The sequence below is a fragment of the Ambystoma mexicanum genome, chromosome 2q, assembly GCF_040938575.1.
Source record: "Ambystoma mexicanum isolate Mex_15411 chromosome 2q, UKY_AmexF1_1, whole genome shotgun sequence".
In the NCBI taxonomy this organism is placed as follows: Eukaryota; Metazoa; Chordata; class Amphibia; order Caudata; family Ambystomatidae; genus Ambystoma; species Ambystoma mexicanum.
Window position 1 is genome coordinate 623,936,401 of NC_090924.1, and position 25,717 is coordinate 623,962,117.

Below are 25,717 nucleotides of genomic sequence, written 5' to 3' on the forward strand. Positions count from 1 at the left end.
ATGGTGAAGCACAATCAGTGGTGCTGCATCTGGGAAGAAAGATGGTAACTGCATCTGAGCGAGAGTGGCCCGTGGCACCTGACAATGATCCACAGCCAGAGCTAATGGCATCCATAGAAGATAAGGAGTGTCATTTGATGGAGGGGCCACAGCTTGAAGTGGTGGAGATTATCTTACAGAAGAGCAAGAAGCAGGATCAAAGGAAATGTGAGCGCCTCCTGGGTATTTGGAAAGCAGAGGATGAACTAATGATTAAGCTTCTCAATGCAGAGAAAGGGCAAGACAATGCATTTCAGTGCCCGACAGAGAGGGCCTGGGGGCCCACAGCAAAAGATGAGTGGCAGGAGCACATGGACATTTGTGTGGCTCAATGGAAGAACAAACAGAAAGAGGTGCCCAAGAAGGAGCAGTTCAAACAGATGGATGAGAAAGACACACAGTGGCAAGACTGGCTGTCATTTGTTCTCCATGGACTGCTGAGAGAGTTTTCAGCGACCAGGTATTTACCATGGAAGATGCTACTTGGGAAAAATATGACAAGCACTGACAAGTGGCTGCTGACACTGACTGCGGGTGCACCTAGGGAATGGGAGGTACTAGAGGGTTACTATCTATTGGAAAGTAAGGGAGAGTTTGACTTGGACAGTGCAAACAAACGTGACAGGCACATGTATGTGGTGTTGCTGAATGTGAGAGTGACAGGGATGCTCAGAGCTGGAAAGGGCGGGACATGTAGTTATGTTTGTTTTAGATGCACTGTAGATTATGGCTGAGGTTAATAGGTGGCAGTGTTTATGCAATACAGTACAGTGAAGGGCTTTAGATGAGTAAAGACATAAATAAGCTGTCTTAGTTTGGTAATGTTTTTTGTTATTTTTCTGCTTCTTTATTGAGTAAGAATAGTTTTATTACAATGTGCTTATGTAGAAGTAGTGCAAGGGTTTTCGTTAGTGATTGATAGATAAAATAAGAAGAGATGAAAAAAAAGTGGGCACATGTTACGTGGTACATTTCTGATTCTGCACTTTCTTTTGGTTCGAGATACATCACATCTGAAGCAGGAACACTGGCCTAATGATTTGACATAAGGACTGGCCTAAACATCTAACAGCCATGAAAGCAGATGTCGCAGAGAACCACCAGAGCACAACCAGCCCAGCTAGCTGTGGAATGCCGCAGGCCTCGCAGAGACGGGCATGAACAGCCCTCCCTTCGAGAATGTACACAGTTCGGATGCTGCTGGCTCAAGTCCCAAGGTTGATAAGAGCCTGACTTGCAAAGACAATCTGAAGTTACGAAATGTACTTGATTGCCTTTTCTTCGGCGAAATGAACTATTGTTATGAATACGTACGGCTAATGGGAGGAGATTAATATGTAGCTTTGCATTGTACATAAGTATGAGCCAGGCCTGGGAGGGGGCAGAGTCGATGCAGCCCTCCAGAGCCTGGTGTGTGTGTTAACATTACAGCACTTTTACAACCCCACTTCTGGCTTTGTGGGTTATTTGTGTCCGAGTGCCAAGTGCGTGGAATGCCTGAGACGGTGCGAGGGAGCTGGATTTGCACTAGTATCGGGGAGAGCAGGACGAACGATTGTAACAGATGGCTTGTAAGATGAGAAGTTCTATACAGTTGAGTTGTTGTGCATCACATTCAGATTTTGTAGATGATGTACTGTTCTTTCTTTTATTGTTTGTTTAATGACGTTTTATTAGTAATGCATCAAGCCGTGGCTTTGCCCCCAAACATTCTGGAAAGTTTTTTTTTTTCTCTCAGATTAAAGCTATGTCGAAGGTTACACTACCACTGGACCCTCGGGTTATATGCTTTTACAGGCAATACTTCTAAACTGATTACGCACCTCTTATTAGCCGCACTAATTCCCTTAGCTCGTAATAGGAAATCATCAGACAGCCCTATCATTGGAATGTAGTGGGGCAATCTCTCGGAAATATCCTCAGAGAACATTACGGCACTGGCAGAGGGTAAATGTACGTCTCACGTTGCAACCTTGTTTGCCCTTTATCAACTACATACTGGACTCCTACTAGGGTTGAGGGGTACAGACCAAATGCATGCAAACATGTGGCGTATAACAATTGTATGTTGATCTTGAGAAGGGTTGATATATTTTCTATTAATGTGTGCAGTCTACAGAGTATTATGGTACTGTGTTATGATGGTCCGACTTTGTTGCCTTTTCGAATGTACAATGCCTGAACTAGCCTTTGTCAGCATTGTGCTGTCTCCTGTCTAACGAAATAAAGTTGGTTAAAAAAAGAAATGCATCAAGCTGTAATCAACAGTTATTACTAATTAAATTAAATTTGTAGTACGACTTTTTGTTATCATACATTGGCGCCATGACTCTTTTGAATATCTATTCTACCCAGACACGCTTGAGAAGTTTATTTCCAAGTATAGCATCATAAGGGAAGAATTAATTAATCTTCTCTGCTTATGTTTATCTGATTGGCGATGTTAAAGTCATTGTTAACACATTGGCAGCCTTAGTTGCATCTACAAATTAAACAACTTGCTAACACATCACAAACCCAATGTGGTGAAAAAGTTCTAACTAGGAAGTAACATTAATAGAACTGCTCCCCATTGATATTGTCTACTACCTATCAATTGTATAATTAGTTTGTGATGGAAAAGTTCATTGAAAAGAGTAGGTCCTCTGTGCTCCATTTGGAATTGCAGTTAGTGGGAAAACATAATTCCACAATAGAAAAAAAATGATTGAACATTCCAAAAGCACATTTGATGCTCCTCCTTCAGGAACAAAAGGACTCTGGGGACTGGGGATGCCCACCCATGATGTGACTAGCTATCTGAAAGTGATAGACAGGGGATTCCCGAGAGCCCTTCCACATTCCCTATCCCGCTATGTTCTGCTTCCTCTTGACCAAAAGGCGCGTTGCCCAGCCCACCTATAGTTTGGGGGTGAGGGCAAGAGCAGGGCTCTGTCAGGCATGGGCCCCACCACTCCACCCCGAGTCCACAAACACCTACCCCTCCAAGCTATTTTACTCCTATACCTATTAGCCCTCCTGTCCTCCCTTCACCTACTGCGTTCAAGGGGAAATACTGAGGTGGACTCTACTAACCAGTGCTGTCTTTCTACATTCAGTACATGGGTTTGAAGGTAGGTGGTGTGACTTCCTACCTACCTGCCCCCCCACCCCCATTTCTCATCTGGGTCTGATTTTTATGCCACTTGTGAGGGTTGTCCCCAGGGGCAATCTTCAGAGACCTCCTGAATTTTCTCTCCCCTATTCCCACCCTTCCAACTTCTTGAGGTTGATGTGCAGGTTGTGTTTTAAACTTGACCAAATAAACAGCAGTGATAGTCTACTTGGGTTCTCTCCTCTATCTCTACCAGGGGTCAAACCTCTCTCCCCGACTTTTCAACCAATACCTGGCACTTCTTGCCCACCGCATTGCCGCTCTCTGACCCAACTTCAGTGCTATGCGGATGACACTTGACTCATTTTCAGGCTCCCTTCAGCCAACCCTTCTCCTTCTCTCATCTCTGACTGACTGTCCACCATCCAGGGGTGGTGTGCCGTCAATGATCTCTGCCTTAAGACCGGGATTCTCCTCATCGGCGCACCTGCTCCCTCCTTTCCTGTCACTCTCTGGCCGGCCTCTTGGCCCTCTTCCTGCTCTCAGCTGTGAGGCTAAAAACCTCGGGGTCATCTTCGACTCCACGCTTTCCTTCTCTCCTCACATCTCCGACGTCTCTAAGCAGTCACACTACCAGCTGCACCTCCTCAGAGGTATTCTTCCTTTTCATCTCCTTCCCCCAGAAGCTCAGTGTCTCCAGAGCTCTGGTTCTCTCTAGGCTGGACTACTGCAACAGCCTCTTTCTAAATCTGCATGCCTCCACTCCCCGCCCTCTGCAACTCATCCAAAACAGGACTGCAAGACTTGTCCTTGGCCTCAAGCCCAGGGATCGTATCACTCCAGCCCTGAAATCTCTGCACTGACTCCTAGTGGCGGCGAGGATGAAGTTCAAAACCCTCTGCATTGTCCACAAGACCTTCTGGGGCCTGGGACCTTAATACCTTCAACTCTCTCTTCCTAAATACCTTCCTGCTCGAGCTCTTCGCTCATCCGCCTCCAACTCCCTCAGGGGTAGTCGCTTCTCCAAGCAGCGAGTTGGTGGTAGATCTCCTTCTGCTGGGGCCTCCCTGCCTCTCTGAAACTGAAGGAGAATCATCTCCGGTTCCGGGAGCACCTCCAAGACCTTCCTCTTTGCTTCTGGCTTTGCTCCTCCTCTCCCCTGTTGATCGCCTGGCGGATTCTGAAACTGCACTGGTTACCTGGCTACCTTATGGTCTCTGGCCCAGGCCCCCCTCTCTGACAGTTGTACTCATGCACTGCCCCCCTGTCAACCCTTGCACTCTGACTCTTTCTGTATACCTACAGCCCCTACTAGCACCTGATGTCTGCACCTACGCTTGCACTTGCCACCAGCTGGCCGCACTTTTATTTGTCTTTCTTTATTGTCTTATTTATTTTACTGTTCTCCTATGTACTGCACTGCCCCCTCCTCTTTTCCCCTGCACTTCTCCCCTTCCCCCCTCCCCTGCACTTGCACAATCTCTTTGTCACCTGGCCTAGTAGGATCGTTATCTCTGTCTTCCCTCTGTTTCCCCTCCCTGCCTCGTCGCGCCTTGAAACACTTGTGTATAGGCGCGTTATAAATGCCATATCATATCATGGCATGTTTTCCTTTTGGCTATTCAAGACAAGATGACCAAGAACTGGTTTAAACTCCTCCAAATCAGAAATTCCATGTCTAGGCTGTACCACCTTAAACCCCCTGTTCCAAAGGTGGAACTCTTTTAGGCCCCTATCTCAATATCTGTGAACAAGGCAAGAAACCTGGTGTTGTCTTTAATTTTAACCTAACCTTGACCCACCCCACCGCCCAATAAACGTCAAATTTCACTTTTAACTAAACATGCTGAATATTAATTTACCTCATTAGAAATTTACCAACAGTTGCAGGTAACTTGAGGCAGATACATTATTAGGTTTAAAGTGCATGACTTTGGCCATTCTGAGACTCTTCTGTGTAAAATTCGACTTCACAATCAATAAAAAAGGCTTTATGTATCAAAGTGCTGTCTAGAACAAGGGCCAACAAATCTTGAAAATTGCTTCTTCAAATACTTGGTGATATAAAACTTGCCGAGCAATAAGAAATCTGCGATCTAGGCAGGACAACAGTGTTTCTTTGACCATTATACATAAGACTTTGCCGCGGTGGATGGTCCCTTGGCTTAGTTCTTTCCAAACTGGAATGATCTTCACAGCAACTGTAGGAAAGAAGAAGGCTCTCTCAAATTCAGGAAGCTTTCAGCGACGGAGACTGTTAAGTGGCATGTGTACAGAACTTGACAGCACGTTGTCTGTAGCCGCATGCCTTCAAAATAATTGCAACTTGCAATTTAACAGTTATTGTGAATCCATATCCTTTCTTCGTACAAATGTACCCCTCCCCTTCTTGTTGGATCTTGGTTTCCTGAAGTGGTTTACCTGCCTTTTGTGCTTTACCAATAAGCAAATAAAATACAAAATGAAATAATAAATGGTCGTGTAAAATGCCATAATGCATTCTAAAATGTGTTTTGACTATGCATACATAATCCATTCTGTTCTCATTGTAAACAGTTTTTAAAGATTTTTAAATAAAATGCATGTGCAGTCCATTTTGGAACAATGGAAAGGAAACATATTACAACATACATAGGCATCCCCAAAATTAATTATAAAACTGGGATGCAGTCGGGTTTAAAAAATGAATGTAATAAAATAGTGTAGTCCCATTATTCGGAAATGTGGATGGGTGAGGGGTGGTTACATTACAGAAAACAAGTGGGATTAAAAAAAAATATTGTGGGGAATTCACCCTTCTCCCCATGGGGGAGCCACCCCCTCTGGGACTAGGGAAGTGAGCCTGCTATGCTTAACACTCGCTAAGTCTAGGAACAAGCGGGTTCCCACTGGGGATGAACCACCCCTCCCCATTGGGAGGGCAAGTAAGCCGCAAACAGTTTTTTTTTTTTTTAAATATCCTTCTCCCATTCTCGCTGAATCCCAAATGTGTGTGTGTTTTATATGGGAGTTAGACAGACAGTAATGTGCAGAGTCCTTTAAATTATTTTGGTTTAGTTTTTGACCGGGGCAGCTCGCCGCCCTACCCTTGGAGGAGTATGATGGCATGTGCTATGGTTTCTGTAGGCTTCAGTGCAGGTGCCACCTCCTACCACCCCTCGTCCTTTTTCCACATGTTCCTGTGTTCTGTATTATTTTTGTACAAAAGGCAAAATCCTGGTTGATTAATGGCAATTCATATGGTTAAATCAACTATCTGTGCGATTTGCTTGATGTTAATGTTGCAATGGCAGGGTAATAGTGTATTTGTTAACTATTTGTGGACATAACTTCTAACTGTTGGGGTCAACTACCTGATAGCAATTGGGAAAACAATCTAAAAAAATTTTTCTACAGTCTTTTGGGCCCATTATTCAGCAAAAACCTGTTATCGTCGTGCTTCATAAAAAAAAAAAAAAGAGACATTGGGTCTCATTACGAGTCCGGTGGTAGCCATGCTGGAAAAACTGGCAGGCTGCCGTCAGACGGGTAATGCCATTCCGCCTCCGTGATTGCCGAATCACCGGGGCATTACAACCCCCGATGACCCGGTAATTCTGGAGGCAGAATCCTGTAAATCCCCATTCCCATGGAGTCCCATAGGACTCTATGGGGATGGGGACCATGGAAACACTGGTTCCGTCTATGACTGAGCCGGTGTTTCCATGTCTGCCTGCAGGCGGATGGTGTTACTTCCGCTTGGTCAGACCTGGCGGGAGTGACGTCTCCCGCCTGCAGAACTCTGAATCAGCCGGTCCGGAAACAACAGTGATGGCGAATTTACCACCACTGTTGTTTACGGACCGGCCGACTTCTCTGTGTGCTCCCCTCCTCTGTGCTTCCTTCACCTGACCTGAGAAGACTGATGATTGGCTCTCCCACCCTACTTCTCTGCCCATCTGTCGCCGGGAGGCGCAAGCCGGCCCTTCCGGGAAAGGCCCTGAGGGCAAGGCCAACAACTGTCCAGAGACTGTCCTGAGCTGACCAGAGCCCAGGGCCATACCCCCTGCTCGTTTCTTATGAGGTTGTGAGTAATCCATATTTGTCTTACCTACTCCACCTGCACCCCTTACCTTGTCCACTCAATCTGCTCCCTTTATTACCTTACAAGCATCTGCTATGTGTCCCAGCCACTGCATTGGACGATTAGGTTGCTTAAACATTCGCTACAGTGCGCCACCTTTAGTCGGACCTATGTACTCTACATTCTGGTAGACATCTCTACTATCCACTATCCTCATAGACGAATCACATTTATGTGTTCGTTACTAATGGATTTGAACTTGTGCCTTTCTGCATTTTAATCAACTGCCTTTTTGGCTCCCTCTGCTAAAATCGAATCTAGGTATCTAGGTATCTAGGGATCTATGTATCTGTACCCTAATACACTGCTACCGCAGTTACTGATGCCTTACTTTCTGTGCACGCCACTGCATCTTCGGTGGTCACTGTTATTATTGTTTAACATTGTGTGCAATTGCCTACAACAGCACCTCTACCTCAACCACCCTTTTGTAGATCTGGCAGGCATCTGCTTTTAGACTGTAACAGGCTAACATGCCGTCCACCCTCACTACTCTGTTTGCAAGAATACTGCACACCCTACTCTACCTCACACGGCACACCGGTGGTACAGCACCCAATTACACCACCGCCTCCCTCCACTACCCCAATCTTCACAACACCATGACTATGCCGTCCACTGCTCACCACACCAACCCTTACCTCAACAACCCAGCCTTATGGCTCCAACACTTTGCTTCCAGACCTTCACCAAACATACCATGTTCCATCACCCTGAGAAATGCCAGACTTGGCTTGCGACTCACGCACGCCTCCCATCACTCTGTATATCTTAACAAACAGCCTCTGACCTCCACCGCATCCACACACTTGAAAAACCCATCATCACCTCACCCCAACCTCCCTAACACTAGCAATATTAAGGGTTCATTAATCAATGTCAGATCACTCACGGCTCACGCTCTAGAAGTGGCTGACCTTATTCTTACCCTTGACCTCGACTTTATGGCTATCACCGGAACTTGGCTTCACACAGCCTCTGGCCCACTACTCTCCCTTGCCATCCCTCCAGGTTACATTATCAGACACGATCGTAACTCTAACCAGTCCAAAGGTGGTGGCATTGCCATCATCCATAAAAATGCTCTAAACTTCCACCTCTCCTCTGCGCATCACTTTTCCTCTATGGAAGCACTGACAGCCAAACTAGCCGTCACTCCTAACCACTCTATCACCTTCCATCTACTTTACCGGCCACCTGGGCTGCAATCCACCTTCGCTGAGGACTTCTCCAACATCATCACTCATAACACCAAAACCAAATCCCAAGCCTCGATATTAGGGGACTTTAACCTGGGCCTCACTGATCCCAATGACACTGCTGCCATGACTATTGATAATATGCTTATGAATGCAGGATTCATACAGCTTATCAACCAACCTACCCACGTTAAGGGCAGAACCCTCGACTGGCTAGCCTCCCACAATTGTCCTATCCATATCATCTCTAACCAACTGTATGCATGGACCGACCACAACTTAATTACATTTAACATTCAGTCCATACCTGCCAGCCTCTCTCCTACCATTGCACCGGCTACTGCCACCCGCAATAAACGTGACATCACTTGCGACAGACTCCTCCCCCTCCACCTGCCAGCTCTCAATGACCAGGTTCGCTCATGCTCCGACCCCATGGCTATGGTTGACACCTTTAACCTCGCTATGCAAAAAGCCTTAGATATCATCGCCCCATCCAAATTGAGAACCCAAACCTCGAGCCCACCTGAACTCTTTGTTCACACCCCAGCTCAGAACCCTGCGCAAAGAAAAACGAATTGCGGAATCACATTGGAAAAGCAACCAGTCCACAGCCAACAAATCGTGCCTCCTCCTGGCCACCCTTAACTACAAGGAAGCCATATTCCAGGCTAAAAAAGATACTTACAATAAACTTATCGAACAAGCCAAATCCAACAACAAAGAATTGTTTAGAATCCTAAAAGAACTTGAAACCCCTGTCACTGCACCAGACACTTGCATCAAAGATATCACTTGGTGTACCAAAATCCAAGAGGCTCTCCTCTGCAAGATTGCCACCCTCCAAATTAAAATCAATAACAAACAATCAAGCCTACAATCCAACCCACAACACAACCCTATGCCCACCCTAAACCACCCCATCCCAGACTCTCTGACTCCTTTTAGCTTCTCTCCACTCTCCATTTCCGAAGTGGAAAAGATCATCACCAGCCTTAAACCGACCAATTGCCAAGGCGACCTCTGCCCGGCACCTATAATCAAGGAAGCAGCTCATGACCTAGCGCCATTCATTACTACGCTCATCAACTCTTCCTTTAGCTCTGGGATCGTACCTGACAATCTAAAGGACGCGTGGGTCATCCCCCTATTGAAAAAACCTACCCTGGACACTAGTATACCCACAAACTACAGGCAAATCACCACAGCCCCGTTTTTACTAAAAATCCTCGACCGTGCAGCATATCTACAAATTCAAGATTACTTTGAATCTAACAAACTCTTGGGATTTAGGCAATCTGGGTTCCGGCCACGTCACGGCACTGAAACTGCCCTCATAGATTTAAAAACACAGATTGAAGATCTAAAAGACAAAGGCAAACTTGCTCTCTTACTCCTCTTGGACCTTTCGGCAGCCTTTGATCTCATCAATCATGAAATCCTCTGCCACCACCTTAAATCAGCTGCACACTTCTCCGATAAAGCTACAACCTGGATTAGCTCCTTTTTAGACAATAGATCTATGCGCGTGTTCTCTCCACTAGCAGCCGCCCCACCTGCACCTGTCTCCTTTGGCGTGCCACAAGGATCTTGTGTTTCACCCACGTTGTATAACGTGTTCACCAAACCTCTCTTCGATATCTTGGACTATCTGGGTGTCACTTACACCAACTACGCCGACGACACCCAGATACTAATCCCTATCTCAAGTGACTACACGGCTGACTCCCTCGCTATCAATGACATCTACCAGGTCATGCAGGTGTGATTGGCTCAACACGGACCCTGTCTTAATGATGAAAAGACTGAGCTCCTTATTCTTGGTTCGCCACAAAACCTCACCAAACTCGACCCTGCGTTCAAGTCCTTCATCATCGATGGGAATATACACAAAAACCCTAGGGATCTACATTGACTCAACCCTATCCCTGACCAGACAAACTAACTCGGTCTCTTCCGCAGCGGCATATACCTGCAAGCTTATTACAGCTTGTCGACCTTTCCTCTCCGCAACCAATTGTGTCACCCTGGCTAGAACTCTTGTATTATCCAAGATTGATTACTGCAATGCACTGTACCTAGGCACCAATTGCTGCAACCTAAACAAGTTGCAAATTGTCCAAAACAATGCTATTAGAGCTGCCTCAACATTCCCAGGCGCCAACACACATCCGACATCAGACGCAATATTCGCTGGCTCTCAGTCCCACATCGTATCTCCTTGAAAACCCTGGCTCTTACCCACAAATGCCTTCATAACCAAGCTCCCTGCTACCTGGCTAACCGATTTGCCCTCCACAACTCCATTAGACCCAGCAGAATGGCTCATTTAAACTGCCTTGAGGTTCCACGTTTCAATCTCCAAAGATCAGGTGGAATTAGCTTCCCTATCTTGGCAGCTAAACTCTGGAACACGCTTCCTAATGAGCTTAGAGCAGGACCCTCATTCCCGAGATTCAAACACCTTACGAAAACCTGGCTGGCCGCCCAGGACATTTAGCTCTGGGTTCTCTGCTTAATTTGTACATGTATATATAATCTGCTTGTCCTCTCATTGCTATTATCATACCTGTAAATTCGGTATTATACTTGTAAACTGTAATTATGGTTCTGTCTGTCTTTCCTATGTTGTAACTAAGTGATGCGCCCAGTTGCCCCTGGGCCTGGTGCGCTATACAAATACAAATACTTGTAATGAGGGCCACTGTCAAAACAAACAGTTTTGTCCTTGTTAAAGGGAACTTATTTAATTGCCTAGGCCTCCTCTCCACGCGCAGGCAGAGATCAGGAAAGCGAACGGCATGCTGATGCCCTATCATGGATGTTGTAGCTGACCATGGCTCACTGTATTTGTCGGGAATGCATGACCAATGCCTGAACCGGAGGGAGGGGGCTGAGAAATGGAAAGGGGGATTAAAATAAGAAAACTATCAAATGTCTGACCCCAAAATGACAGCTAACGGATGCACAAGGCATTGCAGCCAAGTTACACCCAGGATCTATATCTTGCTCTGACATGGCAACCCTCGTCGGTACACAATTATTGCATTGTATTTGTCTACCATGGAGCTGGCAGACACCGATTGAGCTAAGCATAAAAATTCCCCTTTTTTTGTGGACATTATGGCACTTCAGATGAATTTGGATGGAATGAAGGTGAACCATTGAGAATTTGAGTTTCGCAATATGGTTAGAATAGCCAGATGTTTGGCTACAATGCACATGCATGTCTTGATGTTCATTGCATTTGTGAGCTAGTGCTATACTTTGTGACCCTCCTAAAATGCCTATGAAATGTGCTTTGAAGCAGGGCATTAACCACTGCAGAGATGATGTATGGTCTGTTATTGTGAAAACCCCCACTTTTTTGCAGCAGTTTTGTGGAAGGATTCACAAAGATTATAAGCGGAAGGTTGTTACTGTAGCAAAACAGAAGGAGCCAGACTTAGAACTGACCTGTTCAAGGGTTTTTATTAAACATAAAAAGAAAACGCCTATCTAGTCCTAACGCTATGAAGGAGGTTCCCTGCCTACAAAATGAAACTAATGTTGCTTCTCAAAGTCCCAAAACGTAAGCCTTAGTCCAAATCCTAACTTCTAACTGGCCGTACCACTTAGGAAAACTATAACCAAAAGAAGTACATTGAAGCAATAGCCTCGGTCCTTGGCTTCTGCCTGACCCGAACACTTGGATCCCTTGTCCAAGAAGAAGGTTTTAAGTGTGTCAAGTTTGGATCTCTTTCCACAAAGTTCACGTTTGGATCTTTTCCCAATCACTTTCCACAAAGTTCATAAATTATTTTCCATACAGTCCTCACCCTCTCTGCAGGTTCTGCATGCCACATTTGAAGTTTAATGTCTATTTCATACGGTTTCTGTTTCTCTACAAAAAGATGATGTGTTAAAATAATTTCATAATTTCCCCGTTGGTGTTTGGCACCTTGTCTTACTTTTAAACGTCGGAACCCACCAGTTTATCTCTCATCAAAATGTTTTGTTTTAGAACTTCCTCTGGCCAGCTTGCTTCAGCAGGGTCTTGGTTGGGCATCTGCCCGTTTGGGTTTTCCGGGTCCCAGTAACTCTTACAGCTTTCCTACCTTCTGATACAAAGGTTTGCCCCTCTCAATGGCTTTACCTCTTTGGGAGCAGACGCTTCCCTTCCTCGACTCAGCAGGAGTTGCCCTTCTGATGTGGAGATCAAGGATTCGACTTCTCCACTGCGGTCTGGTCTCTGCATCTGTTCACTGTCCCCAAGCTCACCACAGCCTCCAAGTTGTTGCGCCTTCAGGTGAGATGGTTGCTTTCCTATCGCTCATCCAACCTTGGCTTCTTGGTTGGTCAGGACGGCAGCCTTCCGGCATCTTCCCATCTATTCGCTACCGCTGGCTCAGCACTCTAGCGTGTCTCCACACTCTGTTGTTTTATGTACATCATCACAAGTGAAAGTGGTGCGTCACTTCTCTTTGACTGTGTAGTTCAGGCGAGATCCAGCATTACCTGAAGCCAAAGTGGTTGAAGGGATGTTGATACTTGGAGAGTTCAAAGCCGCATCACATAAACAAAGTGGTTGTCTCTGCTCTTTGACTGTGGGGTTCGGGTGAAATTCAGTATTAGCTGAAGCCAAAGAGATTGAAGAAATGTCATTAAGGGGAAAGAGTCTGAAACAGAAGTTAACACCAGTCTTTCTAATTCCCATGTAGGCAGATCTACTCTGGACCAGGAGTTTCTTATGGGAGTGCCTGTCACCAAGTCGGAAGTCTCACCCCGTGAGGTTTCACTTGCCCAGACCCCTATGGAGGGACTTGCTTAGTGGGTTCACCTCCCTATCCCTCAAAGTGGGTGGCTCTGCTCTGGGGAGAACAGACGAATAGTCCAGATTCGTTACATAGAACTTTTATGAATCCTCATCAGTTAGAATGTTTATCATATATATGGTATCAAGAGCTCTGCATTTATCTTTTTGAAAGAACTGTGCTGCTTCCGGTCGTCAATTAATTTCACACAATATGTTTATTAGCTTTCAGCATCTCCTTTTTCACTGCAAGGAATTACAAAGCTGTTGTTGGGGGGGGGGGGTGGTGTGTGTGTGTGTGTGTGTGTGTGTGTGCGCGCGCGCGCATATTGGATTCACATCCATCAGTGAGGTGGAGCTGTGCCTCTCTGAGCACAGTGAGCAATGGGTCCACGTCTGGATGACCCTGGGAAACTTAGGGTGACTAGACCTAAGGACCTTCAAAAAAAATCAATAAGCACTCCTCTGTGAGAATGAACATGGCACCCTAAGGTCATCCAGAGGTGGGCCCCTTGCTCACTGTGCTCAGAGAGGCACAGCTCCACCTCACTGATGAGGCCCAACAAGGCTGAAACACGTGTATGCGGTTGCTGTTGGTACTCTTGTTCAGAAGGGAGTTGCCATAGCATTTCGGTGTTGGACTGCCCATGTGGGTGGGGACAAAGATTGATAGGCAAATGGATATTTCCCATCTGTGAAAGGTACAGTGAGCTAAAGTGTTGCTGCAGACTCGAGTGGGTACCTTCCCAAAGAACAGGTCAATGGGCCGTGTTCGTTCTCGAAGAGGGGCGTCTATGGACTCTTTTTTTCATGGTATATGTGCATAGTTCATGCTGTTTGGTCATTTGTTGATTTACAAGGAAGTGAGGTGTGTAACATCCTACATCCAGTGGTATGTAGAATGTAGAATCAAGAAGGTGCATCAAATGGGAAGGAGAGGCTGTGGATCAGAGTGGCTGCAGGAGAAGCTGGTGGAACAAATTACTTACTTCCTGTGTTGCTAATTATCACTCCCCTTCCTAGGCTTCTTGATGCAACATACCCCTACAAGCTAGAATGTATTATTTCCCCCTTTGCCTTGGAGGTTACCTAACATTACCAGTAGGAATTTATCACCACTCTGCCTTCCTGTCCACGTACTTGGCAGACTGCATTTCGTCTCACCCACCAGCCATGGATTGCGCTCATGGCTTTGAATAACACTTAATCAAATGCCTTCTCTTGGTAGTCACTGGTTCTTGCTCGGCTCTGGGCTATAACCCTTAGCAGGCAGGCGACAGAGCTTCTCTCCTGAATGTTATCTGTTCTTGGTAAGGATCTGGCCGGCAGGCTCCCTGTAGATAACTATTTTTCATTGCCTGACTTGAATAAACAGCTGAGTTATAGCTCCTAGTAACAGATGCCTCCTTGGGTTCTCCTTCCCTCATTTTGCTTCTACACTGCTTTTCTGGAGCTCTGTGCCAACTTCCTCAAACCCTCCTCCCCTCTGCCTGATTTTATACTGCCTCGCCTGATGGAAGTGCTTCACTTGGATGAGGTGATCTCTTCATTAACTGGGCCGGATCATGGTTAGGGCTTCTGTGTTCTGCCTCCCCCATCTTCCTCCCCTACCCTCCCCTATATTTCATGGCTTGCACTGCTCCATTACTTAATATTACTTAATTGGCAATCAGTGTTTGGGCTAAGGGCTTAATAGCTCTCACTGCCATCCTGGAAGTGCCATGGTGGATTTAGCACTCAAACAAGGGCCAAATGCCCCTGGGGTTCCCCCCTGCTCTGCCTTTCTCAGCGCAAAGACAAACAGCCCGGGCTGCCCAGGGCCTCACACACAGGTCTTATGTTTATAAAAGGCTCAGCAAGCACACCATTTGCAACGGAAGGTGATGACGGATGTGAACAGGTTACAGTACATTGAACATTTGTCCTTAAAGTCACACTTGCGATATCCATTAACTCTTCCCACCGTAAACTCAGTCTACCCAGGGCCATCTGTCAATCTTGCATGTTCACAAGCTGGTCTAGCTGTACTGTGTCGCACGATGGTCTAAGAATTTCCTTAGTACTCTGAAATGCGAACTGCTCTTATGAACCCCTTCTACCCCCATCATCCGTTAACTACGATTTTTGTTGCTGCAGCCTTTATGGGATCTACTTTGCAGACGGGGTCAGGGAAGGCAGACAATGGGCGGTCCTCCATTTACTCTCAAGAGCGGAAGCACACCGGAGCAGGGAGCTCCTGCTGACTCAGTGTCTCATGCTCCCTACCCCCAAAGCTAGGCTCCTACATGGGCTGCCTCACATTTGTCAATGTACTCCAGTGTCCAATAAAGACTGTTGGGGAGAAGAAAAAGCTCAGTCACTGAATGCTGGACAAAGCAAGTGTCTAAGGCGGGCTGTGAGAAAAAGGGAGCTCTGACTCTCTATTTTGGGAAATGTAGTCTTGTGAAATGTAGTGGAACTGCCAAACCATACAAAAGACATTGTGAGCAAAAAGGAACCATAGCAATCCAATCTGGGAAACAAAGTGAGTTTCCCAGAGGATTATGAAGTCTTTTTATGATGATAGAAATTCTGAACACAATATTGAAGAAATTCTGACAGCTTATAAATAAACCTGTAAATAGAATCTACTACTGTATCTTTCATCAGTTCACCTCTTAACTATAATCTGCTGTTATTTCACTGACTTTCTATGTTTTGTATAACTGTAGTTAACATGACATTAAACAAACCTAAAAACGACTGAAATTCGCCAATAATGGTTAGGAAAGTAATCCTATTATGCCGGAGCGATGGGCTGCTTATGACGCCTTGGAGTTGTCACTTCTCCCCGGGTGAAGCCCTATTTTCCTTCTCAAGCCCTTCGCTCAGCTACCTCTAACTTTCTGACGGTCAGACGCATCTCCAGGCACAGAGAGTTGGTGGTAGATCTCTCTCCTCTACAGGGGCCTCCCTGCCCCTCTCAAACTTGAGCAGGACCACCTCAGGTTCCGGAAGCAGCTCAAGACCTTCCTTTTCCCCTCCTGCTGTCTCTCTTGCTGACCACCTGTCTGCTGCTCCAGCTGGTCGCCTGGCTACCCTCTGAACTCAAAAGGCACCAGGCTTCCTCCCGACCTGCAAGCACCTGCACTGCCTCCAGACCTCCACGCATTTAGGGGCTGTATCTGTAACTCTACAGTGCCCCCACGCCTCCCACCCCCTTTGCACTTCCCATAACTGGTTCCCCCGGCTGCACTCACTCAGAGCAATTCTGCCCTCACTGCACTAACCTGGATGTGATCCTAGCACCCCCACCCTCTCTCTCCCCTTTCTTGCATTAGTTGCTTTATGCCTGTCTATCAGATAGACAATACTGTGACGAGGAAGAGCGAGAGGGGATTGGGAATAGGAGGCCCCAGAAGCACGGACACAAAGAAGATCAGGGCAATGAAGAGCCCTCTGCGGAACCAAGACAAACCTACTAGCTATCCGAGAGCTGAAGGACAATTTGTCATAAAAACCAATGGAGGAAAATCCTCATGGTCAGTCCTATCCCAGGAGCATCGAGCTGGGGAGCGAAGCCGCTCATAGAGGATGCACTGCGGACCTGGACGCTTGGAGAGGGACATTGTTATCCGAGTAGGCTGAATGGAGCGAAGACTCACCTGATTGCTGGGAAACCCGATGTCCGGTGGGAGGAAGGCAGGCATCCGCATGGTCCTGGCGAGACCAGACACATGGAGAGAAACCAGCATGCAGCGGCGCCGAAAGCTGAGCGCAAACTGCGAGAGACCAGGGGAAGCCAGAGAAGCTTGCAGTGTTGCCGAGGACCGGGATCCTCGTGAACTGAGGTAAAAAGTTATGCAGAGGGGGACCGGGAAGGCATTGGGGAAACCTCAAAGGCTGTGGACAGGAGGAAGTACAGAACCATACTAAGCCGAGAAACAAAGTATATTGGGTGAAAGATCACCCCAAAGAGCTCAGAAGAGAGATAAGGGTCTAGGACCTGAATATTGAGTTAAGCGGAGAATTCTATATGAAAGATGGTGTCTGACAGGATAGCGAACCAGGCCGTAGTAAGAGATACCATAAACCTGAGAAAGGGGTCTGGGGCCCACATAACCGGAAGAGAAGACCAAGGGGCGGGGAGAGAGAGAGATCCTTTGGCAAAGGAAGACCCAGAGAAAGCCAGAACAAGACCAGGGGAAGGTGGAAATAGCCTTAGGCAAAAGTCCAGAGGAGGAAAGAGATATCCTCTGGCAAAACGCAGACCTCGCCCCACTCTCGGGTCCCTCCACCTCCTTCGCTGGGTGTACCTCAAGCTTTTACCTCACTCCAGAAGTCTTTCAAATGTAGTAACCTGCACCACGTTGCTACTCTTGACTCTCACTCTGCTGTCAAACACTCCTCTGACATCTGCCACCTCCTCGTAGAACTTGACCTTGATGTCCTTGCTCACACCGAGACATGGTTCACGAGTTTCGACACTGTCCTCCCTGATGGCTACAAGATCCTCTCAGAACCAACCAATCTGGAAATGGAGTATCTCCTTTCCAGAGTGGGTCCCTGCTTCTGACATTCCTACGCAGGCCTACTCCTCTTTTGCATGCCTGGTCTGTAGGCTCTCCATCTCTCCTGGTCTATGAATGGGCTGACCTCTTCTCTTCTCTCCTTGTCTATACCTCACAACTTCACCTCCTTGGAGACCTCAATATCCACCTGGATGCTTCTAATCCCTCCCCTGGGCTCTTCCGCAACGTCTGTGACACTCTCTCGATCCATTCTACCCTCTGGTCTGCCACACTCTGCCAGTCACACCCTGGATGTTCTCGTTCTCATCTCTTCAGACATCCCCCATCTCTAACCCTTTCACCACTCCTCTCTCTTGGACTGACCACTTTCTGCTCTCCTCTCACCTGAAACTCGGTCCCTCAGCCTAAGCCTAGCCTAGCCCAGCACTGTGCTCTACTTTCTCTGTCGTTTGGCCCATGGTGTGTGTCGGTGGATGCCTTTGCCACTACTTTCTCGCCCCCTCTCCCCCCACCCCACGACACCCCTCTATGCCTGCGGCTGACACACTCTGACACAGCCCTTAGTAACCTTCATCTTTCCATCTCCAACACTCGGGACGTCCTTGCCCCCATCATGAGAATCCATCAGGAAGACCAAGTGCAACTTTTGGCATGACTCTGACCTCGCCGCCCTGAAACGCAAGTGCAGGGTGGCTGAGAGGAAGTAGAAGGATTCGGCCACATCCTCTGACAAACTGGCCTGCCGCCTGCTCCAAAGGCAATACAGACTCTCTGTCCTGTCCAATAAGAGAGTCCATATCCAAGCCCATGTCTCTGCGGCATCTAACAACTCAGCGGAACTCTTTAAAATCTGCAAGGAGCTTGCCAATCCTTCGGCAGTCTCCACCTCTCCTGTTCCCTCCGAGGCCCTCTGTATGGCTCTAGCTTCTCACTTCACCATTAAAACTCATGACATCCTGTCCTATCTCTCTCACCCCCCCATACTCCCTAGCCGCCACTCCCTCTCCTCCTTTGTCCTCATTTTCTTCAACAATACCTGACCATGTTCCTAGACTAGTTCGATCGATGAAAGTGTCGTCCAAACAGGTGCTTCCCTGCTCCTCAAGTTCCATCAAGGACCACTTTGACACCCTTGCTCCAGCCTTGGCCGATTTCTGCAATCACTCTTTTGCCACTGGATCCTTCCCCTCTCTCCTCAAGCACTCCCTTGTGCACCCCCCCTCCTTAAAAAGCTTTCCGCCAATCCAACCTTTCCAGCAAACTATAGCCTGATCTTTATCACTCTTTTCCTGGGCTAAATCTTGAAAAAGCTGGCCATCTCCCAGCTTACACTCTACACTGAATCTGTTGCTTATCTCCATGACCATCAGTCTGCCTTCAGAGCAGCCAGAAGCACGGAAACTGCTCTCCTGAACACCCGTTAACATCTACTGACTAATCTGACTCTAGCATTCCTTCTGTCCTTGTCCTTCTTGACCATTTCTCTGCCTGTCAATCACGCCATCCTGATCAAATGGCTCCATGAGAACCTGGGCGTCACGGATCAGGCCCTGGAGTGGTTGACCTCCTTCCTGGACCGACCCTCCACCACCTCGGTCTCCACATGTGATGTTCCCTAGGGCGCCATCCTCTCACCGTGGCTCTTCAATGTCTACTTGGCCCCTTTAGCCCACCTGATCTCTACCTTCTGCTCGAACCTTCAGTGTTATGCTGATGACACGTTGCTCTCCTTCAGGCTCCCCTCGGCCTCTGCTTCTCTCGCTCATTCCCAACTGTCTATCTGCTATTCAGGATTGTTACGCCTCCAATGATCTCTGCCTTAATGCCTGTAAGACGGAAATACTTCTCATTGGCTGGTTACCCTCACAGAGTCTACTGGGTACTAGATTCCTCCATGATCAGTCTGCCTCTGGGCCTACTGCACACTTAGGGGTTGTAACTGTTATCCACAGCTCCTTGTACTTACCCAGAGCAATGCTGCCTCATTGCAACCCCCCCCCTTCCCTCTCCCTTGCACTCCCCGTCATCGCACTTACACAATCTAGTAAGATAGTTTGTCTTATCATCCTTGTCTTGTCAGACCTAGAAACACTTGTGTATGGGCGCCTTTATAAATGACATATCATTGTGAATATTGACAGAGAGCCTAAGAAAGGCTTGGGGAATGGAGATCCTTTCCCCATCTTTGTGGAACTATAAAGCGTTGCCCAAGAAGGCCTGGGGAAGGGGAAATCTCCCACCTCCGTCTGTGCAGAACTATATAGAAAGGCTGAGTGAAGGCCTGGGGAAGAGCGATATTCCCCCAACAGTCCTGTACTACCTAAAACATTCCAGAAGGAAGGAGCCACCTTTCTAGAGTCAGCTTGGAATCAGTTATAGGTTTCATTTGCAGTGAAACGGACGGAAATAGGTTTGGGACATAGGCCAGTGGACTATTTTACTTTTGACAGACATTCTGACATCATCCTTAGTTTTGTTTGAGGCAGGGAAACCCCTCCTAGTTAAAGGGACAGGAAGGGTTCTTCCTTATTTTCTAGTAAATAAAATGTTGGTGCCAACAAGCATGCCACATGTGTCCCACATCTACTTTTGTACCCTTGCACACTCCAAACATAAGATTTTTAAGTTGCTAATGTTTTTCCTTAACTATTCTCCTGCCCTCTGGTAGCTCCAAGTACATGTATGGCATTTGTGATGAGCTGAGCAGTGCACGGCGCGGTAAATTATGGCTACCTTTGCTAACATAACTGATGCATTTCAGTAATTCTAAGGTTTTGCATTGCAACCATAAAGCGCTTTCAACTAAAGTTGTTTTGTTGAATTCCAAAGTTAAAAAAAATAAAAATCTATAATCTAGCAATGTGTCCATGCCTACTAGTTACTGCGCTTGGAGCATGGCCTTTAGTCATGTGCACCAGAACAGTGAAACTCCCTGAAATTCTTGCTGATCACATGCTTATAGTAAACTGACCAGGGCATGGGCCATTTACTCAGTCTCCCTGGATGTAACCTTTGGCCACCCCCAGTCAAAGCTGTGCTTGAAGTTCCCAGGAACAGAACTTTCCCACAGTGCCCAATGGATATTACCTTCCCAGAATGAAGACAGTTAAGGACACACTTTAAACATTTCGTAGGGCAGAGCCATGCTACAGTCGAAGTTAAGTGAGTGTAGTGTTTTACTGTGGGATTACTTTTTTTATTTGTCATATGGTTTGCTTTGCATAAACCTTTCACATAGTACCAAAAAAAGTAAAAACAGGAATTACTTTTCAACGTACATCACAAATTATATAAAACCACACTTCTCAGTTTTACGAAACAAAGCAAGACTCCATAAAAAATATAGCATTAGAAAGCATTTGCATACCTTACGTCAATTGTAAAATGTCATAGCTGCAATACTCTGCGAGATTTGACTTCCTCTCATGTTTCTCCAAATACTGGTGGTCGACATAGAATCAAACGAGCCAATAAATCTCCCAAAAAAGTAAAGTGCGTTTTAATAGAAATATAATCAGATGGACTTAATTTTAGAGAAATGGCTGATCGAGTGGTTGTAATATTAACAGTGCTATTTCCAACGGTTGCAGTCTTTCCTTTCCCGAACTAATTCCCTCCTTCAGTCAGTCTTCCTCATGCGCTCTATGTATCCGTGGGCATGTCCCATAAACCTTTTCACGTTTTCTGCGTATTTTTACATGCATAGTCTGTGGCAAATGCATCTGCTTGGTGGCAGTATTTGTGTGTATTTGTGCATGTATATTCTGTATCTGTTTGCATCTCTGATTAGATTGGTATGTGTGTAAGTTTGAACACTTGTTTGTTTTTATTCTGCTCTATTGAGCCGGTCAGGTATAACTCGAAGGTCTGTGCTTGACCTGTGGGGCAAGCCAGAAGGGCTCAGACCAGAGGATATGTTGTCACAGTTTTAGTTAACTGAAAACACCTTTCTAGCTCTATTGCTAAAGAGGGGGGAGGAGGGTTCCCTTCCTAACACACTGTACTAAGGGGATCATCAATAGTCAAAATAATATAATGGTCCTCTGTCCAAACCTGCCATACCCTTCAGATTTTCATCCCAATCTCTCTTGGCCTTCCAGAAATCCCTCCTGGTTTTGGATCGAATGGTTATAAATCAAAAATAATTCTCCCTGGTTTAACAGTTCTTGCAAAGTTCTAAAGTTGATCAAATTAAGTCTCAAGTTCCTGAAAAGACCAAATGTCCAAGGTGCTTTAGGTGGAGGGATATTTCCCTCATCCCACTCCACCACTTGTGCTGGCTTGTCCCCACTTGGTTAACCCCACTTGGGTGTCTCATTGCTCCTCTCAAATCTGTTCTTCACTTGTATCATTGGGCAGCTCTGGCTCCCTTGCGCCTCCCTGTCCCAATATGTCACTTATCGCCCTGGAGTATTGGTAACTCCTCTTTCCACATGCCTCTGTTGGGTCCTCAGAGCTTCTGTGAGCCGCTTGGTTAGTTATTTGGGTTTCTGGAGCTCCTATAACACCTCCTTTTACTTGGTTCTTTCTCTGTCCGGGCCTTTATGCCCCTGGTGTGGGGTTGGAGTAATCCTTCCTTCCTCTTCTGCCCCCTCTTTTCTCCGTCTGCCCTCCACTCTGGGCAACCCTTGTACCTTCTATGTGGCAGGGTCTGCTCCAGTGAGGTGGTGGCTGCTCTGTAGCAGCAGTGTTCTCCAGGGCTTTCAGGTTTCTGTGGAACTGGAGGGCGTCCTCACTACTTTTCCCCCTGGATCCTCCTCTCAGGTGGGCAGGGAAAGGCCATTGCTCTTGGATCTTGACCCTGGGGGTGGAGATGCGAGGAGTATCACCTGGGTTGAGGGAACTTTGGGAGTGGGGAGAGTACGTCCTTGGGTGAGACATGGTATTCCCCCACCCCTTCCACAATGAACCTTCTATCCCTCAACCCTCTGTAGGCTATTGTCAGCCTTTTCCCTTTTCCTCTCCCCAGCTGTCCCTCAAACACTACTTCAATACTGGGATGAGGAAGATACCAACTAGGAAGACACATCCTCATTAGATTGATAAAAAACACATATCAGAGATATATACATTCTTCTTTTATTAAATCAAACATTCCTAAACACCACTATTTTACTGAGACGAAGAAGAGGTATATGGGGCAATACAGGTGGAACAACTAGATACGTCCGCCTAAGGAGTTTCGACCAAAGTCGGGCAATTGGACTTAATGACCCACTCCTGGGGGTCACTTAACACTCCTAATGGATATAAATATGCTTGCCATATGGAAGGAAGTGGAACAAACTGGAGAGAATGGAGTGGGGGACAGAGGTGCTGGGAGCCGTGTCAAGCAGGAGAAAGAGACGCAGTGTCCGCGAGAGGGTCTGGAGGTTCTGCTATTCCCCCTGGGTAGGTCCGTGCAGCAGGAGCTTTGGCACTCCCATGAACCACAGCCGCCACGGGAAAGCAGGAGAGCTAGCAGTGATCTTTGTGGCTGCCGCGAGGGGAAAAGTGAAATTTGAGGAAGCCGGAAAGCTGAAGGAGCGTTGAGAGGACCATCGCGACCAGTGAGTATAAACCAGGGAAACCCTCATAATGGGGCACTCGGATAACCTGTAACCAAGTGCTTTTTGAACGCTGAAGGTGATTGCACATACTTTTTGATTGCCGCATAGAGTAAAAAGCAAGTTGAGCACTCGTGAGTGGAGTGACAGAAGAGTGATCAAAGTGGCGGATACCACAGAATGTATTGTATGAAAAACAAGTATTGACAAAGTCAAGAGAATACCAAGATGGGTATAATATGAGAAACCAAGTATTTGGACCAAAGCAAAAGGGCCCCAGAAATTGCAGGTCAAGAGGAGACCTGTGTTGGCAAGAGCCAGAAGAATACAGAAAAGTGTCAGTGGACAATTGTTGATGGAAGCAGTCAAGAAGGGGTATCGGTTGCGTGACATGTAATGGGTGGACCATGTGGTCTGACAACTGCGCCTAGACCCCCTTTTATGAAAAAGCCAATGAAAGTGCATGCAAAGAAGCTTGTGTTTTGCAACTACTTGTATGTGATTTTGAAATAAAGAAACATAACTGCCTTTGTGAGTTGGTGAAAAGTACTGATATCAAAGGAGCTGGAAGATTTGAACTCTTGGGGAAGGGAACCCCCATCATCCTGTGAACTGTTTGAAGTTGGGGAAGCTGATCATAAACCAAGAGCAGAAGAAGCTCTGAACCTTAATTTGAACACTATTCATTGTGATGCTGACATCCCCTACACATTGTATACAGTTCGTTGTGAGGGCAAGTGGAGGTTCTGGACACATTTGATTTGGACTTCCTGACACAGACTATCCTTAGTTTTCTTTAGGTAGGGAAATCCCGCCTTAGCATTGGGCAAGTTGGGCCTTAATCCATCCTGTCATTTAAGTTAATACAACTGTTGAGAATTCATTTTGAATCGGTTTGCTTTGTCTACCTCATGATGCCTTAGCAGCTTCTCCTATCTCGCGCCCACCCACTGGAATGCCCTACCTCCCACTATCCGTGGCGAGGACTCCCTCACCACCTTCCGCAAAACACTGAAAACTACCCTCTTCACATAAGACCGACACATCAGCACGAATACTTATCATATATGTTTGTAATATACGACCAAATGCAATATTTGTAACAACAGTATGATTTCTTCTACTATTCATAATGTGTCAACAATCGCTATCGTATGTACCATGTAACTAAGTTATTGCAAGTAACAGCGCCTCAATGCCCCTGGGCTGCTTGCATGCTTTATAAATATAAATAAATAAATAAATGAATAAATAAATAAATCTCCCAGTCGGTATGCAAGCAGGTTGGGTGTACCGCTCATTTCCATCTTTCTTGCTTCCTTGGCTCTCTAATTGAGAGTGGAAGATTCATTTCTCCCTTGTATCCTGGCTTCGGCAGCGGTTTTGAGGCACTGGACCACCATGTCCGCTGCATGGTTGCACCTCCAGGTAAGGCCTGCTTGCCGACTTCACGTGGCTTTCTGCCGGGACAGCAGTGTCTCTATCTGCGCCACACCCGGCTCCACTCCTGTAGCGCACCTCTGGCCCCTAAATAACATGCCCAGGTTGGAGACTCTCCTCTGTGTAGTGTTCCTCTTCCATTAAAGGCTGATTGCACCTTTATTCTTGCTCTTTGATCAAAAAGGGGCACGTTTATGTGCAGCGGTCCAGCTCACGAAGAGACCAGCATTGTCTTGAGCCAAACATCCAAAGGCACTTTCAATATTATTTTGAGGGGAGTCCTTCCCAGTTAGGTCCCACTTTCCCAAACCCCTAGCCTCTGAGGGACGAAACCTTTGGATTCTTCATACTAGCCAGACACAGTTTTTATATTGAGGGGAAATGGCATCATACTTCGTGATTTCTAATGCACCTGTCAAATTTTCGAAATGTTACAAATTCAACTATGTGAGCATCTGCAAGTATGGGAGATCAAATGGGGAGATTGAATAGTACTTTCAGCCATCTTCTATTAATTCCCATATTTATCCTTTTTTGTGTGTTCCCCACAGTCGGGCAAAAGATGTGATCATGCCAACAAAGCCTCCTGTGAACTTTTTCCCTTCGATGTCGCCTGTGGTGGACCTGTACCGTGGGCAGTGGGACTACGCTGAAGTCATTCGCCGAGATTCCGAGATCACGTTGTTTTTCCTTTATGCGCCCTGGTGTGGCCAGTCTATTGCTGCAAGGGAAGAAGTGGAGGCTGTGGCCAGCAAACTGGCAGATCAGGTAAATTACCAGTCTCCTATGAAACCTCAGTTTCACATTTATTTATTGGTCATATTGGTTATATAGCGCCTATTCACTAGAACTGCCGTTTCTCCAACGTAGAGAGGGCGAGAGAAGCACACCGAAATGACATTCTTAATAGGCATTGGAACATTCACAATGGACAAGTGCTATAAGTTAGGAGGTACAACAAAGAAAAAAGGAG

At 46.6% G+C, this 25,717-nt stretch overlaps 1 protein-coding gene across 1 annotated transcript in view; it reads left to right on the forward strand.

The window, feature by feature from the left end:
* TXNDC11 (thioredoxin domain containing 11) overlaps positions 1 to 25,717 on the forward strand; it is a 1,034,390-nt gene that overhangs the window by 46,634 nt on the left and 962,039 nt on the right. The window contains exon 2 of the mRNA XM_069647793.1: positions 25,296 to 25,512. Within this exon, the coding sequence (XP_069503894.1) occupies positions 25,296 to 25,512 (217 nt within the window). The remainder of the gene's footprint in view (positions 1 to 25,295; positions 25,513 to 25,717) is intronic.